The sequence below is a fragment of the Maniola hyperantus genome, chromosome 24 (assembly GCF_902806685.2).
Source record: "Maniola hyperantus chromosome 24, iAphHyp1.2, whole genome shotgun sequence".
In the NCBI taxonomy this organism is placed as follows: Eukaryota; Metazoa; Arthropoda; class Insecta; order Lepidoptera; family Nymphalidae; genus Maniola; species Maniola hyperantus.
In genome coordinates, this window is record NC_048559.1 from 8,453,663 (window position 1) to 8,470,848 (window position 17,186).

The 17,186-nt window shown below is 36.9% G+C and overlaps 1 protein-coding gene across 1 annotated transcript in view; it reads left to right on the top strand.

The window, feature by feature from the left end:
* The window catches only part of LOC117993598 (homeobox protein BarH-like 1b), an 85,640-nt gene extending 72,463 nt beyond the window's left edge, over positions 1-13,177 (top strand). Inside the window, 1 exon segment of the mRNA XM_034981401.2 lies at positions 12,481-13,177. Within this exon segment, the coding sequence (XP_034837292.1) occupies positions 12,481-12,872 (392 nt within the window). The 3' untranslated portion in view covers positions 12,873-13,177.
* The last annotated feature ends 4,009 nt before the right edge of the window (positions 13,178-17,186 follow it).

The following is a 17,186-nucleotide window of genomic DNA, read 5'->3' on the forward strand; positions in this document are numbered from 1 at the left end:
AAAATATCACGCTTTATCACTGAGGGAAACGTGCATACCTATGCCTGAAAAGTCAAAAAGTCAAAAGTCAAATGATTTATTCAAAATAGGTAATAAATTACTCTTATTGATGGTCTGGTATGGTGTTAGATTTAGATTAGAAATTTTTCCATATTGTTCTCAAAGGTGTCTGCCCAAAAAAAAGTGTGCCAAACCGCACTTGGCCAGTGCAGCGTTTGGCGAACCCCTTGTCATTCTGAGAGCAGACCTGTTCTCAGATCACTGGGCTGGCAATCAGTTGATAAAATCGGTAAAAAATCGAATCGTAAACTGGCCGGTAAATCGAATTCCCAATAGATTGTGCGGTTTATAATAAATAAAAAAACACAAATAGTGATGTAATTCTTCAATTGCCCTACAAATATAGGATGTACTGTACAGTAGCCGGCAAGAAATATTGTACATCGACCTGAATGACATTTCGGCTTTGTAGAGCGTTATCTCTGTCACCTATGTGACGTTTTATCGGTCTCAACGACAGAGACAATGCTCTCCTAAACCGCTATCTATTTCCAAAGGTCAATGTACAATATTTTTGCCACGTACTGTACCTAATGAGAACGCTTGCGAAATTTAGCGCTATCTATATATATTACGTAAACACAATCCAATCTCCCTTTAGTTCCCTCACTCTAGTTCACTCTACAAGCGTTCTAATAGCACCCTGTATAGTTGGAAGTTGGGACAAACAATGTTAAGGTGTCGTTCAACGGGCCATGACGGTGGTAGCTGATGGGAGCTGGTGGTATTGCCGTGTGAACTGCGCCCGTGAGAATGCGGTTATCTGTCATTATGATTGTTTATCTGTGGCTACCGAATTCGGCGCTGTCAATTTTCTTTTAAAGTATCATAAAGTTTCGTAGGTAGTACAGTACGCGGCCGAAAGTATTGTACATCGACCTTTAGAAGGAGATAACAGATTTGTAGAGCACTCTCTCTGTCGTTGAGACTGACAAAACGTCACATACAGAATTACAGAGACAACGCTCTACAAAGCCGAAATATCATTCCAAAGGCCGATGTACATTACTTTCGGCTGCATACTGTATCTATATGTCTGCTACATTTTCACGGCCCATCCGTCAACCGATTTTGAGAGAGACAATGCTCTACAAATTCCGCTACCTCCTTCTAAAGGTCGATGTACATTATTTTCTGCTGCGTACTGTACACTTTATTACTTACTAGCTGATGCCCTTGACTTCGTACGCGTGGGTTTAGACTTTAGATTTTTAACAATCCCGTGGGAACTCTGATTTTCCGGGATAACCAAGTCTATGTCACTCTCCAGATCCTTATCTATACCCATGCAAAAAACCATGTCAATCCGTTGCACCATTGCGACGTGATTGAAGGACAAACCAACAAACCTACATACCAATAAACCAACCAACAAACACACTTTCGCATTTATAATAGGGGTAGGTAGTGTTTCATTCCTTAGAATATTTTTATAATTTATATAGTGTTTTACCTTCACTTCAAGGAAATTTCTAAATATAACTTTAAATACATAACAAAAATTGCGGACCGCCAGGATTCAAACCCGCGTCTCTTTGGATCGCGCCCGACGCTCTGACCACTAAGCTACAGCTCGCTTGCTGCCAGTGCGGGTTCGATTCCTGCCGGTCCGCAATTTTAGCAAGCAAGCCAACGGTATACAAAGAAAACTAATTATGACGACTTATATAAACTTAGGACTATCAATGTATACTCACTTACAGGTTAAATTTTTGATATGTATTTAAAATCATTCCTAAGAAGTTACAAGATATGTGGTATTTTGATCGCTATAAGATAGTCTGTTTAACCGGATACTTATCCCTAATTAAGAGGCAGAAACAGCAACATAGTCACGCGCTGTTGCAGCCGCTCAGTCGTCTGTCTGCGCGACACTGACGCGCAATCGTCCGTGGCGGGAAGCGACTCGTTCATCTGCGACCATGCAGCTTTGTGACTGTTTTGATGCCGCTTATTATACCACTTTGTACTAAATATAGACCTAATAGGCAGATTCATCATGAACAACCGTCACCGGTCTACTACTGAGCACAATTAGTCTCCTCTCAGAACGTGAAGGATTTAGGCCATAGTTCCGTGGCCATTGGCGTAGCTAGGTAACCAAGGGCCCTGGGGCAAAAAAAAAATGGGGCCCCACTGCCATCTTAACTGGTTAGGTTTTTTTTTTTAAATATATTTTTGTTTTGTAATATCTGCACTGTTTACCCATATTCGCAATAAAGAAATTTGAATTTGAATTTAGGTTTTATCAAGTAAAAATATTAAATATACAAATGCTTATAGCTACTTTATCATCAGCTCTTTTTCGTGCACTGCAGGGCAGGTAATTAAAATATTAAACAATAACAACATAAATTACAATGAATACTTGGTAGGTATTGGCACAGAATCCGTCAAATTGACAACACTACTTACCAATCCACAGGAAGAATTTAGGGGAATCCCCTAAGTATAACTTTGGAATTTCTCTCAACTGAGTTGCCATGATTAAAGTCGGGTTGCAACCTGTCATATTTATTTTGAAAATGGGACAAATTTTCAAAAGTTCAGTTCGATCGAGATTTTCTGGTGAGGATTCGAGGGCCCCCTGAGCTTGAGGGCCCCGGGGCACTGCCCTGCCTAGCCCCTAGGTAGCTACGCCACTGTCCGTGGCCATTACCAGCAGTGAAATTTAACAGACTTCACACAACTTTATAGAGGTTCCGACTTCCGTGAGGGTCAAGCGGCTTGACGTCAAGCACGTAGATTTTTGCTTGAGTCAAGCATTTTGACCGTTTACAAAGTTTGCTTGATGCTTGAGTCAAGCATTTACGTGCTTTTGATGCACTTGATGCGATTTTATATTTTTGTTTGACGCGACGTTCGATGTATAAGAAAAGTGCCGTTTGCTCGATCAAGCCGCTTGACGAGCGCATCAAGCAGCTTGATCAAGCAAAACAAATCTATGTGCTTCGTTCGCGTGGACTACATAAATTTCAACCCCCCCATTTAACCCACTTAGGGGTAGAATTTCGAAGAATCCTTTCTTAATGGATACCCACTCTTTACAAAGAACACACTCTCCAAATTTCATGTCACTAGGACCAGCGGTTTAGGCTGTGCGTTTATATATAAGTCAGTAAGTCAGTTAGTCAGACAGGACTTTGAATTTGATATACAGATGAATAACAAGTAAAGAATTACGGTCATTAATATCACCACACTGGCAGAGGTCGTAATATTATGTTTTTTCTTATTTCGGACCTCTGTTATTATGTTTTATAGCGATTGTACGTGTGTAATTATGCCTTATCCATCAAATATCTATTAATAGGTACCTACCCATATCTTAAATCGCTACCCATATTATGTAGGTTTGTTGGTTTATTGGTTCGTTGGTTTGTCCTTCAATCACGTCGCAACTTGATAGGTAATTGATTCTAAAACGTGTCTCCCAAAATTCATTGAGTTTAATATTTAGCGCTTGAGTTAGCCTACACGGATGTACGGTAGGTATACATACAGGGTGTAACCAGAACGCTGGCAAAAACGAAGACAGGTGACAGTACTGATGATTACTGGATATGAGACCACAAAAAACGCGAAAAATAAAAATATAATTCTTATTAAATCCTATAATTTTGTAAAAGCGTACGATATATTCCAAATGAAACATCTGACTCACGCTAGAGGTCAACGAACGTTGCGTGATCAGGCCACTCGGAGTCAATGTCACGTCGTAGGCGGGGCATTGACCCGAGTTTTGCACATACTTTGCGGGTTTGAAAAATACTAAATCACTATAACTACAAATGAGGCAAATGGTCATTGGTATTGGATTGTGTTTAGATAGTGTAACAATAACGCTAAGTTTCTGCTAGCGTTCTGGTTACACCCTGTATAGAAATGTTTGTAACAGTTATATTAAGTAGTGTGGGCCACAAAAAAATAGGTTTTAAAATTTTCACAAATCGATTTGGCCCGTATCGCCAGTTTTTCTATCGATTAAAAAAACCCAATGAATCACACGTAAGTTGGTGTTTCGCTTCATTTTTTTTTGCCAAAGAGAATGGAATGGGCCTTAAAATCGTACAGAATGGCCCTGTCTTGACCGTAACGTGCCCGTGGCAGGATATTCAATTTGTACTTGTTAGGATGCTGTTAGGAGATGAAATCTTTGTCCGTATATCAATTGTATCAACATGGGACGGTTAATAAAGATTCAATGACTACCGACCGTCATCAAAATCCTTTTTAGGGTTCCGTATCTCAAAAGGAAAAAAGGACCCCTTATAAAATTACTTCGTTGTCCGTCTGTCAAGACCCTTTTTCTAAAAACTGTAGAGCCTCAATAGCTCAACCGGTATAGGAGTGGACTGAAAACCGAAAGGTCGACGGTTCAAACCCCGCCCGTTGCACTATTGTCGTACCTACTCTTAGCACAAGCCTGACGCTTAATTGGAAAGGGGAATATTAGTCATTTAATATGGCTAATATTCTTTAAAAAAAAAAACGCGAGAAGGGCTATCTATATTAAGCAGTAAATTATTTTTTATTTTTATTCAGATACAAGTTAGCCCTTGACTGCAATCTCACCTGGTGGTAAGTGATGATGCGGTCTAAGATGGTAGCGGACTAACTTAGAAGGGGTATGGAAGTATGGAAGTATTATTAAACTCATATCCCTTTGGTTTCTACACGACATCGTACCAGAACGCTAAATCGCTTGGCAGCACGGTTTTGCCGGTAGGGTGGTAAGTTGGTAACGTAACGGCCACGGCCAGCCGAGGCCTTCCACCAGACCAAACCAGAGAACATTTAGAAATTTAAAAATTCCAAATTTCCCCTGCCGGGAATCGATCCCGAGGCCTTCTACTAACAGCGGCGCTGACCACTGCGCCAGGGAGGTCGCCGAAAAAAATGTAGGTAATATCATATCGTTACTTTGTGCCTATAGGTAGATTTCTTTCATCAGAAATTCGCTATGCATTCATTCACATATTAAAGTCCTTTGATCGTACCTACATCAGGTTCAGGTCGACCTTTATATCGATCAGTTCCGCAAGGCCACCAATCATCGACGAAACTTTAACCAGGTAACATTCTATGTGGTCATCCATTGCCCCCTGTGTTCTTTGCTTTCTTCGAAACATTAGAACTTGGCTACAAATGTATATCAAATTTAACAAGGGATATACGCTTTATACCTTACGACAAAATCACTTTTTTGAATTTTATATTTTCGATACGATGTTAATTTGTTGATGAAGTCAATTTAGATAAGATTAACTGCTGAGCTTTTTTTAACTGTTGTCAATAGAAACTGATTTTCGAACCTGTGGTAGTCTTACCGCCGTACCCAGAGTCGCTAATCGTTACTTAAGATTTAGTTAAAACGAGCTCATTTTAACTCAACTTAAGTAACGATTAAGCGAAATAAATTATGTTGAATATTTTCATTTTTCATTTACAAAATATCTCTAAAAACTAGTTTCTCTTTCACTAAGTATACATAATTCTTACAGGCTGGGCAAATAAATAAGTGATCTGATTACTATTTTAGTATTTGATATTTTTACTTGATTTATTTTTTGTCTGTACTAATATCCATACTAGGCATAGTTACACATATATATAGTATGTATACACATCCAAAAATCACATCGATCATGTTACGCGTTGCTCCTTTGTGGAGTAACTGAAGGACAAACAAACACAATTTCCCATTTCTTATGTATATAGAATTACTCCTAATGAGTAGGCAGGAAATTCTGAAACTTTCACACAAACATAAACTTTAGAAACTAATAGGTACTGGTGGATGATACAATCTTCTTCAGGCTCATGTAACCTTGTAAACGTATGATCAATATTTTCATTGATTGTTTTATCATCCAAGATTATTTTAATTTTTTAATGAGTAAAACTATGTATTCCTTCTTTCTCTATTTTCACTCAAGATATCGTAATCATCACGTTATCGCCAATTCAAAAGCATCCTTACACCAAACCAGTGGTGGTCTTATCCCCCCACGCAAAATTAACCCTTTTCCCAATCAAATTAAAACCTATAATTGCATGTTAAAAACAGAGCCTAAAGTGACTATGGCCCGCACAAACAGACCAACGTGATGTTATTGAGGAATTAATTAAGTACCTCAATCGTGACGGGATGAAAGAAGCTGATCTGAACGTTGAAGCTGATGGGATCAATAAGGTGCTAGTGACAACCGTGCGAAATTGGAAATGTCCGGCATTCAGTCTTGTTGACTGGAGGAAGACAAAAAATTCTTGGCTTCTTTACAAATCACTTGACGAAACAATAAGTTGAGTCAAGTTATTTATAACAAAATTGAGTTCATTGGGCTATTTAGGGACGTAAAGTAATGGTCTCATTCCATTATACTTATAGTTATTAAAAGTGACAGATGCAAAAATTAATTATTATGACTCACAAGAATAACTAAAAGATTTGGTTTTTAAATTCAGATGATATTTTTCTTGATAGGCTACAATTAAATCAAGTAACAAATCCTGAGTGTTTTAGAACTTATTATACCTAAATAATAACTAACTATTTCTATTTTTTTAAGCATTTAAATATTTCTATTAAGTTTCTACTAGTAAGTATATAACTTATTTATTTGACTTTGTTTTTAATGCCAAAAGTGAGAGTCAAATATTCGCAGTATAATAACATGTAGATATGTTATTCCTTCCCTTTTGAATAACATCTTTAAATTTTGAAAGAAATTGTTAGCAGATTGTCTAATCTAGGATTTATTTTAATGTACATAGATGACGGGTAGGTAGGTACATACCACGATTAATTTGGCATTTTTATTTGTCGATATTTCAGCCCAATTGCACGGGTCCTGGTCACGACGGGACTGCGGTGCTGCGAGAGATGAAGTTCGAGCTGTCAAGGGCAATAGGGAACTACCCTCTTTCTTGTTCTTCTCGCTGGAACTTTCACGAGCTGTCCGGCTAAATACACTCACAACCTCACTATTAACTTTCGATGTCATACGATGCTGTCTTAACGCCAAATTAATCGTGGTATGCACCCGTTATCTACATTAAAATATGTCGTTAAACTACGAAATAAGTTTAAAATCATTAATCTAAGATTCTAGATAGTAAACACTTATTATTATTAGAATCTCCAAGAACAAAATAAAATCTGATGCCATAGTTTTTGCATCATAACTGATTGCATATTTTTTATTTTCATAACGATGTCTTTTGACATGAGCTGTTTTTAGTAGTGTTTTATTCAGTCCTAATTGAGGTCCGCATTCGCTAAGGATGCGATTAGGCTGTGATTAATAAAGCAGCAAAGGCGTTAGGTTTTGCCGACTTCAATCAGATTTCAAATAAATTGTTTCCTTTATTCCTTTAAAGAATTAGATGTGACTGTTATAGCGCTAATGGCAGTGGTGAGTAATAAATGATTGGGTTTTCTTGCGAATTTCGACGTCAATTTATCTTCCAATGCTATGAACATTTAGAAATCAGAATCAGATAATTAGACAAGGAAAAATGACGTTTTTTTTATTCAAATACAAGTTAGCCCTTGACTGCAATCTCACCTGGAGAGTCTAAGACGGACTCTGGAAGGGGTATGACAAATTTTATTAAACCCATGCCCTTTTGGTTTATACACAGCATCGTACCGGAACGTTAAATCCCTTGGGGGTAGGGCTTTGCCAATAGTCGAAGTCTCCCACCAGTTCTTTTATACTTTGTTGGATTCAAGATTTTATGTAACTTGCGATTCTGTGCACTTACCTCGTGGTAATCCGCGACTTTCCACTTAACTAGAGAAAAACCATTTCACTGATTGCATGTGAAAATCACGTGAAAAGCATTTTCATAATATTTACTTACCTAATATTTGCTATCTTACTTAAAGTGTCTAACCTGCGAAGAAAAACCTTACAAAGATTCAATCCTTCTTTATTGTTTAAATTTCGCACGTGCACGGTTACCGACCCGAGCTAAAGAGCGCGTGAGCGGGAACACTCGCATTGCTGCGTCTAAAGGATATCTATCGTCATAGATCCAAAACTCTATTGTTTTGTCCAGTGTGTGACTAAGTTTTTAGAGGGCATTTTTGAAAAAATGCATCAGTTTATTACTTACCCTGCGCAAAAATCACCCAGCGTTAATGGAAATATTGCAAGAATGCCATTATTATCTTTTATACGACCGTATTAATATGAGACGTATGAATCGCATGCGGTTCAAGTAATTGTGCTCTTGAAAGCGAATTCCGATTGCCTGACAGTGCATAGCCCACTGCCCATAGGCTGTTGAGTGTTAACGACGCCATCTTTATTTTATTATTTTATTCATATCTCTGGTTTGCCGCCGCCACAGATGAATGATCGCACACTGTAACTTCTCAGAGGTCGCAAATTGTAATACCTAATCATTAATTCTTTAAATTTTTTTTCAAATATTTATAGACTAAACTTTATCCGAGGAAACAACTTAGTAAAACGCTCTCTCTCTCTGTTACATAATCCCATACAAATGATAGAGACAAAAATCTCAGTGGGCGTTAACGATTTTGAATCACCAACCAATAACAAATATTTTTCAAAAACTTCGAAATCCGATTTATAAATGTTTTCTGAAACATTCGAAATTCAAGAGATTTTTGGCTCTATAATTTGTATGGGATAGAGGATAGTAATCACTAGATTATTATAAATTATAGTCAGTGGAAGTATTGTAGTAAAAGAAGTTAGTATTTCTTTCCGCGGATATAGAGTATATAGCAATTACCTAGACCTGGTGGCAAATGATGATGCGTAGCCCAGCCCATAAGTCCCGCAAATTGCTAATGCGCGTGGCCGCCATTTTAGTGACCTTAGCACTAGACTGAAGTTTCGAGCTCATGGTACCTATATTTTTATTTCAGCTTGATGAGACATGGTTCCAGCGCAATAGCAAATTTGCTATTGCGCTGAAGAAGAAGGCCTTCTTCTTAAAGTAAGCGACTGTCCTCAGCATTTTTAATCACACGGTGTTATTTTGAAGTCGTCAGCGAAGATTGAACACTGACTATACCGTATACATAAACAGCAGGAACAGGAATGGCCCCAGGTGAGATCCTTGGGGAACTCCTGATGTGGCAAAGAAGGGATCAGAAGTGTAGCCTTTTATGGTATACTCTTAGGGGTCTGTTTTTGAGGTACGATCTAAACCACGAGAGCAATGGTTCGTGGCTCCCATAAGCCCCAAGCTATAAAATTAAGATATCGGAGAGTTAAGAGGTGACTAATAATATTATTGTGAATGTTATTGGATGTTTCATGTTTGTTACGCCTTCATGACACAATGACTGAACCATTTGGGCTGAGGAATGGAGATAGCTTATATCCTGATTTTTCAACACCTGTCATTTAGAGGTTTTTAGGAAAGCACTTCTCTCTAAGTCTAATATAACTTATAAGCGAGTTTAAATTTAGCGAAACACCAAAAAAAATCGACGCCCGTGTCCCGGAAAATTATTGCACGTGGATAAACTATGAATGACATTTCGGATTTGTAGAGCCTTGTCTCTGTCACTTAACCTATATGACGTTTTATCGGTCTCAACGACAGAGACAATGCTCTACAAATCCGCTATATAGCATCACTATTATTCACAGGTACCTAGGTATGTACGTATGAGTAATATTTGTTACGATAATTGACTAGATTATTTTAGAACTTACTTATCGATATTAGCATTCTCAATAACCTTACACACTACATTGTAGCTGATTGTCATTAAAAAACGTCCAAGTGCGAGTCAGGCTCGCGCATCGAGGGTTCCGTACTACACTCTACAGTCGTATTTAATCGTCATTTTGCACGATAAATCAAAAACTATTATGCATAAAAATAAATAAATATCTGTTTTAAAATGCACAGGTAAAGCCCTTTCATATGATACCCCACTTGATATAGTTATCTTACTTCAAAAATTTAAAATACCAATTATTAGTTCATGACCACACTTTAATTTTTTTTTGTGATGTACCTAACCACAAATTCATGGCTTTCAGATTTTCCCACTTATGTCTGCTATAAGACCTATCTATACCTGCCAAATTTCATGATTCTACGTCAACATTAGGAAGTACCCTGTAGGTTTCTTGACAGACAGACAGACAGACAACAAATTGATCCTATAAGGATTCCGTGAAAAAAAACATGATTGCCGTCAAGCCTATCATGCAATAAAAAAAATAGCTTCTGATTCTCTTGATGGGTCATAACAGACTGATAATGAAGTGATCTTATAAGGGTTCCTTTGTTCCTTTGGAGGTACGGAACCCTAAAGAGTGACTTTTACGAAGAGCCCGTATTATGCTCGTTAAACGCAGGTCCTGGGCGCGTTTTTATTAGGTTCTTTTACGAGGGAAGAGTTACATTTTAGCGCTGCGGGCTGTTTATTGCCATAGAGTGGAATAAGGTTTTAGTGCCTGATAACAAGTTACAGCGATGGTCGGTTCTACCATAGAATCCACACCATATAAAAGGATATTGGGGCCGATTCTCTTGTACACAATCTCTAAACTAAACTAAAATGGCACGTCTAAATCTATTGCTATCCCTTTCAAAATGTTGCTTGCGGAAAAGGATAGCACTAGATTTAGACCTGTTAATTTAGTTTAGTTTAGAGATAGTTTACAACGGAATTAGCCACACTGACTACTAACTCTAACTACAAGGTGTAAGATAATGACCATTGTATAGAAGCAGGCGTTATTTTGCGGAAGTCCATGATATACAATGAACCAAAAGCTTAATTCGCTATAATCCGCTGAAACAGGTCGAATCTGTATGGTGCAACATGCAGCATGCGAAATGCACCGCCCGCCCTCCCACTGCTAAACATGCAGGAAGAAGCAGCCACCAAGCAAGCAATACGCACCACCACCACGTAACACCACACAAATCCCAAACTGCATGTTGCACCATACAGATTCGACCTGTTTCAGCGGATTATAGCAAACTAGCTAATGCTCGCGACTTCGTCCGCGTGGACTACACAAATTTCAAACCCCTGTTTCACCCCTTTATGGGTTGAATTTTCAAAAATCCTTTCTTAGCGGATGCCTACGTCATAATAGCTATCTGCATGCCAAATTTCAGCCCGGTCCGTCCAGTAGTTTGAGCTGTGCGTTGATAGATCAGTCAGTCAGTCAGTCACCTTTTCCTTTTATATATTTAGATTAAGCTTTTGGTTCATTGTATAATGACCATTGTCCGTAACATGCCGTCCCGGCAAGCTGAGGTTACGGCCGATGTGTATAGATGTACCTACCAAAATAATAATGAGCCTCTCTGACTGGCCTACTTACGCAACGTGCATTGACCTCTAGCGTCAGTCAGATGTTTTATTTGCAATATATCGTGAACCTTTACAAAATATAGAATTTTTATATTTTTTTCATGTTTTTTTATGGTATTAGGTATATATCAGTAATCATGAGTACTATCACCTATCTTCGTTTTTGCTAGCGTTCTGGTTACACTGTGTATATTTTACCAGTTCTATACTTATGATAAATTCTGTGGACTGAAATAATGTTATAACTTTTAGTACCTGATAGCAAGTTAGAGAGTTGGTTGGTTTCTACTTTCTTACTTACGATGTAATATACACATAAAACCTTATATCTATCTACTTTACTGTTTTATTATATGTGCCCCTTTTATTAATAGAACTGTCACATCCATTGCTGTTGTATAAATCTTATCGTCACTATCTCTGATATAAAGCTATTTTTCATATTATATACTTTTTGTGCATACTAGATAATATTATTCTTTTGTTACAATTTAGCGACTTTGTCTCATAGAGATGGAATTTAAATTTGACTCATACCTTTTGCACCACTTTCAGAATAAAATAATAATTTGTATTTAATCAAAGTTACAAATATCTTTAAGCACAAACTACATATTTCACAAGTCATTAAAATAACACAGGTTGTACTATTCTTTTATTTTATTTCAGTGGCTGTCCTACTTCGATCAGTTACCTACATTCTAATTCCCATCGATATCGAATGTACTTAGTCTTAGAATTTCAATCGAAGCTAATTACTTATACTTAATTCTTTAAAGATTAATTTTGTTTTTAACATCTTGATTCCCAACTTTTTTTAAAGTAATCAAAAAAGAAACTTAGATCCCTGTTTCCTATCCCTACAATAAACGACGTATTTTAACGAATTACTTACAGCGATCACACACTCATCTGTGAAAATACGGATATAAAAATATCTACGATATATGACGTCATAAGCTACCATACAAATACTTTGTAAAACAAAAAGAAGCGTATTTTCACAGACTCGGATCGGATGAGTGCGTGATCGCTCTTACTTAACAATTTTCCCAGATATTTATAACAAAAAACTTTTCTTGTTTCAGATGGCCAATCAAACCACTTGAACCTGTTCAACTCGCGACCGCAACCGAAAAAGAAGCGAAAATCACGAACAGCCTTCACAAACCACCAGATTTTCGAGCTCGAAAAGAGGTTCCTGTACCAGAAATACCTATCCCCTGCTGACAGAGACGAAATCGCCAGTTCCCTGGGTCTATCAAACGCTCAGGTCATCACATGGTTCCAAAATCGACGAGCGAAATTAAAAAGGGACATGGAGGAGCTAAAAAAGGATGTGGAAAGTGCAAAAGTCCTTTCAGCTCACAAGAGTTTTCTCGAGAATGTCACAGATTTAGGGATTTTGAAGAAGAAAGCCATGAGTATAGGTGCCAGTGAAGAGGCTGCGACGAATTTAGTGGTTAGTGCGTCTAAATGAAACGAGGCGGCGCGTGCCCTCGCGCCAAACGTCGCTTACGACCGACGACTACTCGATTTTTAATCGATATCGTTAATATCGATACACGGACTTCACTAATGAGTGATAAACTTTTCGCTTGTGTTTGGAAGGAAAAGTTAGTGTGATTGATTGGACTATTCGAATCGAATATCGATTAGGTACCTTCTAATGTTATTATCTATCACAGAGAGAAGTTAGTATAGCGCTCTCTCTGTTACGTATTCCCGTACAAATGATAGAGACAAAAACCTCAGTGGGCGTTAACCATTTGATATACCTACCTACCAACCAGTCACAAATGAAATTATATTTCTAATTGAATTTCTAATGTTTTTTAAAACAATTTTGATTTGATTTTCGAATGTTTTTGAAAACATGTTTGTGATTGGTTCAATCACAAACAACGCCCACTGAGATTTTTGTCTCTATCATTTGTATGGGATTACGTAACAGAGAGAGCCGTATACTAACTTCTTTCCGCGAATAGAGTATAATGTTAACAGCAAACGGACTTTTAGTGACGATAAAGTTAGTGTGATCGATACATGGACTATTCGAATAGAATATAGATGAAGTACCTCCTAAATGTTAATAGCAAACCGATTTTTAGTGATTAAAATAACGTTCTTAGCTACACTAGATCTAGTATTGTATTGTAATACACTTATTTAATGTAATACTGTAAATAAATTACTTTCATATTATTGGATAGTCGTTTGTACAAAAAATATTATTATAGAGATGCTTCGTTCGAATAAATGTGATAGATTTATATTTAAGTACTTAAATATTTTATAATAGAAATTATATTCCTAAATTATTTATTGTGGGTTGTACTGACTGGCATTTAGAGTAACGCAGTTATTAATTTTTTTAAACATAAATATACCTATACTTAGTCCTTCTAAAGAATTTACTAGACGTACTTACACTACCTACTATGCAATTGTTTTTCATAGACTGTGAAATCTATAGACAAAGGTTATATCCTATCCGCGGAAAGACGTTGGTATAGCGATCTCTGTTACGTAATCCCATACAAATGATAGAGGCAAAAATAGAATAAACATGTTTTTAAAAAACATTCCAAATTCAATTAGAAAACATAGTTTTGTTTGTGACTGGATTGTGGTGACTCAAAATGGTTAGCGCCCATTGAGATTTTTGCCTCTATCATTTGTATGGGGTTATGTAACAGAGAGAGTGCTATACTAACTTCTTCCCGCGGATAGAGTATAGTAAACACTACATTATCATAAAAACTACTGTGTTCGGTCTAATCTCAGAAACTACTGTAGGTACGGTTTTTACCAACAGAAAGAGGGATGTATAAAAAAATAAAAAAAATAGTCTGGTGGGAGACTTCAGCAGTGTCTATTTACCACCCTACCGGCAAAGCCGTACCGCCAAGCGATTAAGCGTTCCGGTACGATGCCGTGTAGAAACCAAAGTTCGTGGGTGGGTGGGCGTGGGTTTAATAAAGACTGCCATATCCCTTCCAGGTTAGCCCGGTTCCATGTTAGACGGCATCATCACTTATAGTGCATTCAATATTAACTGGCGTGTTTCCACTTGATACCGTCATTAGCAATAACAATTGGATTAAGTCGTGAAGAATTCAAAACAATTCAATGTTGATTGGTTTGCAACAAAATATACATATAAGGTTGAACCGGCTCCTTTAAAAATGAATGGGCTCTATGAGTGTTTGGTTTATTACCTCTATTTAGAATAGAATAGAATGTTTTTTTATTCATGTAAACTTTTTAAAAGTGCTTATGAATAGTCAGGTTTAATTTACCACTGGTTCGGAATGCCGTTCCTACCGAGTTATTTTTACCTATTGTTTACGTTCAAGTGGAAACACGCCAGTTAATATTGAATGCACTATACCATCAGGTGAGATTGCAGTCAAGGGCTAACTGGTATCTGAATAGAAAAAAAACCCTGTGGCAAACGTGGATTCGCCTATACAGAGGTATTTTACGTGACACCATTGTATTAACTAATACTTAGTATTGTTAATCTCCGCAATAATGTGCAATATATAAACGAATAGTAAATTCCCATTTTGCCAGTGAATGCCTATTTGTAAATAGTTAATAGTGTCTAATATAATAATTGATGTATAGTCGATTTAGAAATTATTTTATTGCGTAGTTGTTAATATAAATTACTTACAGAGATATTGTGGTGTATAGAGATTAATTTAATGTTTAATTACTTGTTTGGTTTCGAGCTAGGGTTGGCAACTGTCCTGAATTGATCATTTTCAAATAATACCGGAGCTTTTCTTGGTATAATACCTAATGTACCTAACCTAATGTGATGGACTCCTAGACCTAAACATTAACTTAACTTACTTAGTGGTTAGAGAGGAAAAATCACCACTTATAAAATATACCTACCTATCTTTACCTATCTTACCTAATTTATCTATCTTTATTTATTGCAAATATAGAACTTTCATTTGTCCAAATCTAAATGTTTTGTGAAACGCACTGACTGACTCACCATCGATCGCCCAGCTGAGAACTGAAATTTTGCACAATTTGTTCAACAAATTTGCAGATTTACCTTTGAGAACATTATTGAGAACTCTCAGGCAGGCAGGTTTCCTCTCGATATTTTAAGTGACATTTAATAACTTAAAACACAAAAATGTTAAGTAAATGTCAGACCTTTGTCGCAGTTTTTTTTCTTGTGGTCCTAGAAATATTTATATTCAGTTTTAACAACTTTTGTTTAATTTAACTATTTAAACACTTGACAACCCTATAGCCTGCAACCGACTTCAAATTAGCAAAGTTAATTAAATTAAATAGCACCGGGAATAATGTACATGATAAGCGTTGTTAGAACCCAATGAAATTTGTACTTAAACAGTTCTATATTAAGACTTAAAATTGTATAAAATAATTTATTTCGAATATCAGTTGTTTAAAAGTCAACTAGTTTTAATCTAAATATACCCTTTTACGTGATAAATCTGTGAGTCCTCAGTCTGAATCCATACTAATCTATACCTACTAATATTATAAATGCGAAAGTGTATCTGTCTGTCTATCTGTCTGTCTGTCTGCTGGCTTTTCACGGCCCAACCGTTCAACCGATTTTGATGAAATTTGGTACAGAATTAGCTTACATCCCGGGGACGGCATAGGCATCCCGGGAAAATAAAGACTCTCACATAAATCGGCCTCGTTTTTACTCAATCTTAAGTCTGAGCAAAGTCAAATTGCGCTTTATAGATCTCAGCCTTAAAGTCACTCTATCTATTGAACTGCGTTAAAAAAATTAATTTAAAATCCATAGAGTAGTTCAAAAGATCTAGCGTACATAGGGACAAACGATAGGAAGTGACTTTGTTTTATATTACTATATCATCATCATCATCATGATCAACCCATCGCCGGCTCACTACAGAGCACGAGTCTCCTCTCAGAGTGAGAAGGGTTTTGGCCATAGTCTACCACGCTGGCCAAGTGCGGATTGGCAGACCTCACACACCTTTGAGAACATTATGGAGAACTCTCAGGCATGCAGGTTTCTTCACGATGTTTTCCTTCACTGTTAAAGCAAGTGATATTTTAATTACTTAAAAACGCACATTACTCTGAAAAGTTAGAGGTGCGTGCCCGGGATCGAACCCCCGACCTACGATTGGAAGGCGGACGTCCTAACCACTAGGCTACCACAGCTTATACATACTATATGGATATACTTACTATATGGATATGTTAAATAATATATTTATGAATATTGAATGCATTTACACATTAGGTAACATGACGCAACATTAGTGATATGATAACTAATAAGTTAACAACCCAGTCACGGTTAACAACTCTTTCACAAATATTATATCGTAAGTCACGATATTGCGACTTTATTAGCGATTTTGTAAATAATTGACTATAAACGAACACGCAAAGTTAATAAGTTGTTAAAATAATAGTTAAACTATTTAGGTACCTGCTTCTTATTAAATTATTATTATTATTTATTTAGTTTACATCTAATTGCAACTTTAATAATTGAAAGGCGAATTAAAATAATATTATGAAGTTATGATTTACAAAATATCTTACAATTCAGTCCTATAAAATATTACAAAGTAGATTAAATCTAATAACATACAAACTTAAATAAACCTTAGGTACTAACTAACCACGTCGTCAAAAAGTGCGCCCCTGCCCTGGTTGCCCCTGGGACAGCGGTGCCCATCAAACTGGCACCATTGCCACGCTGAATGGCGAATGGCGATGGACAATCTTTGGACCAGGTAGGCCC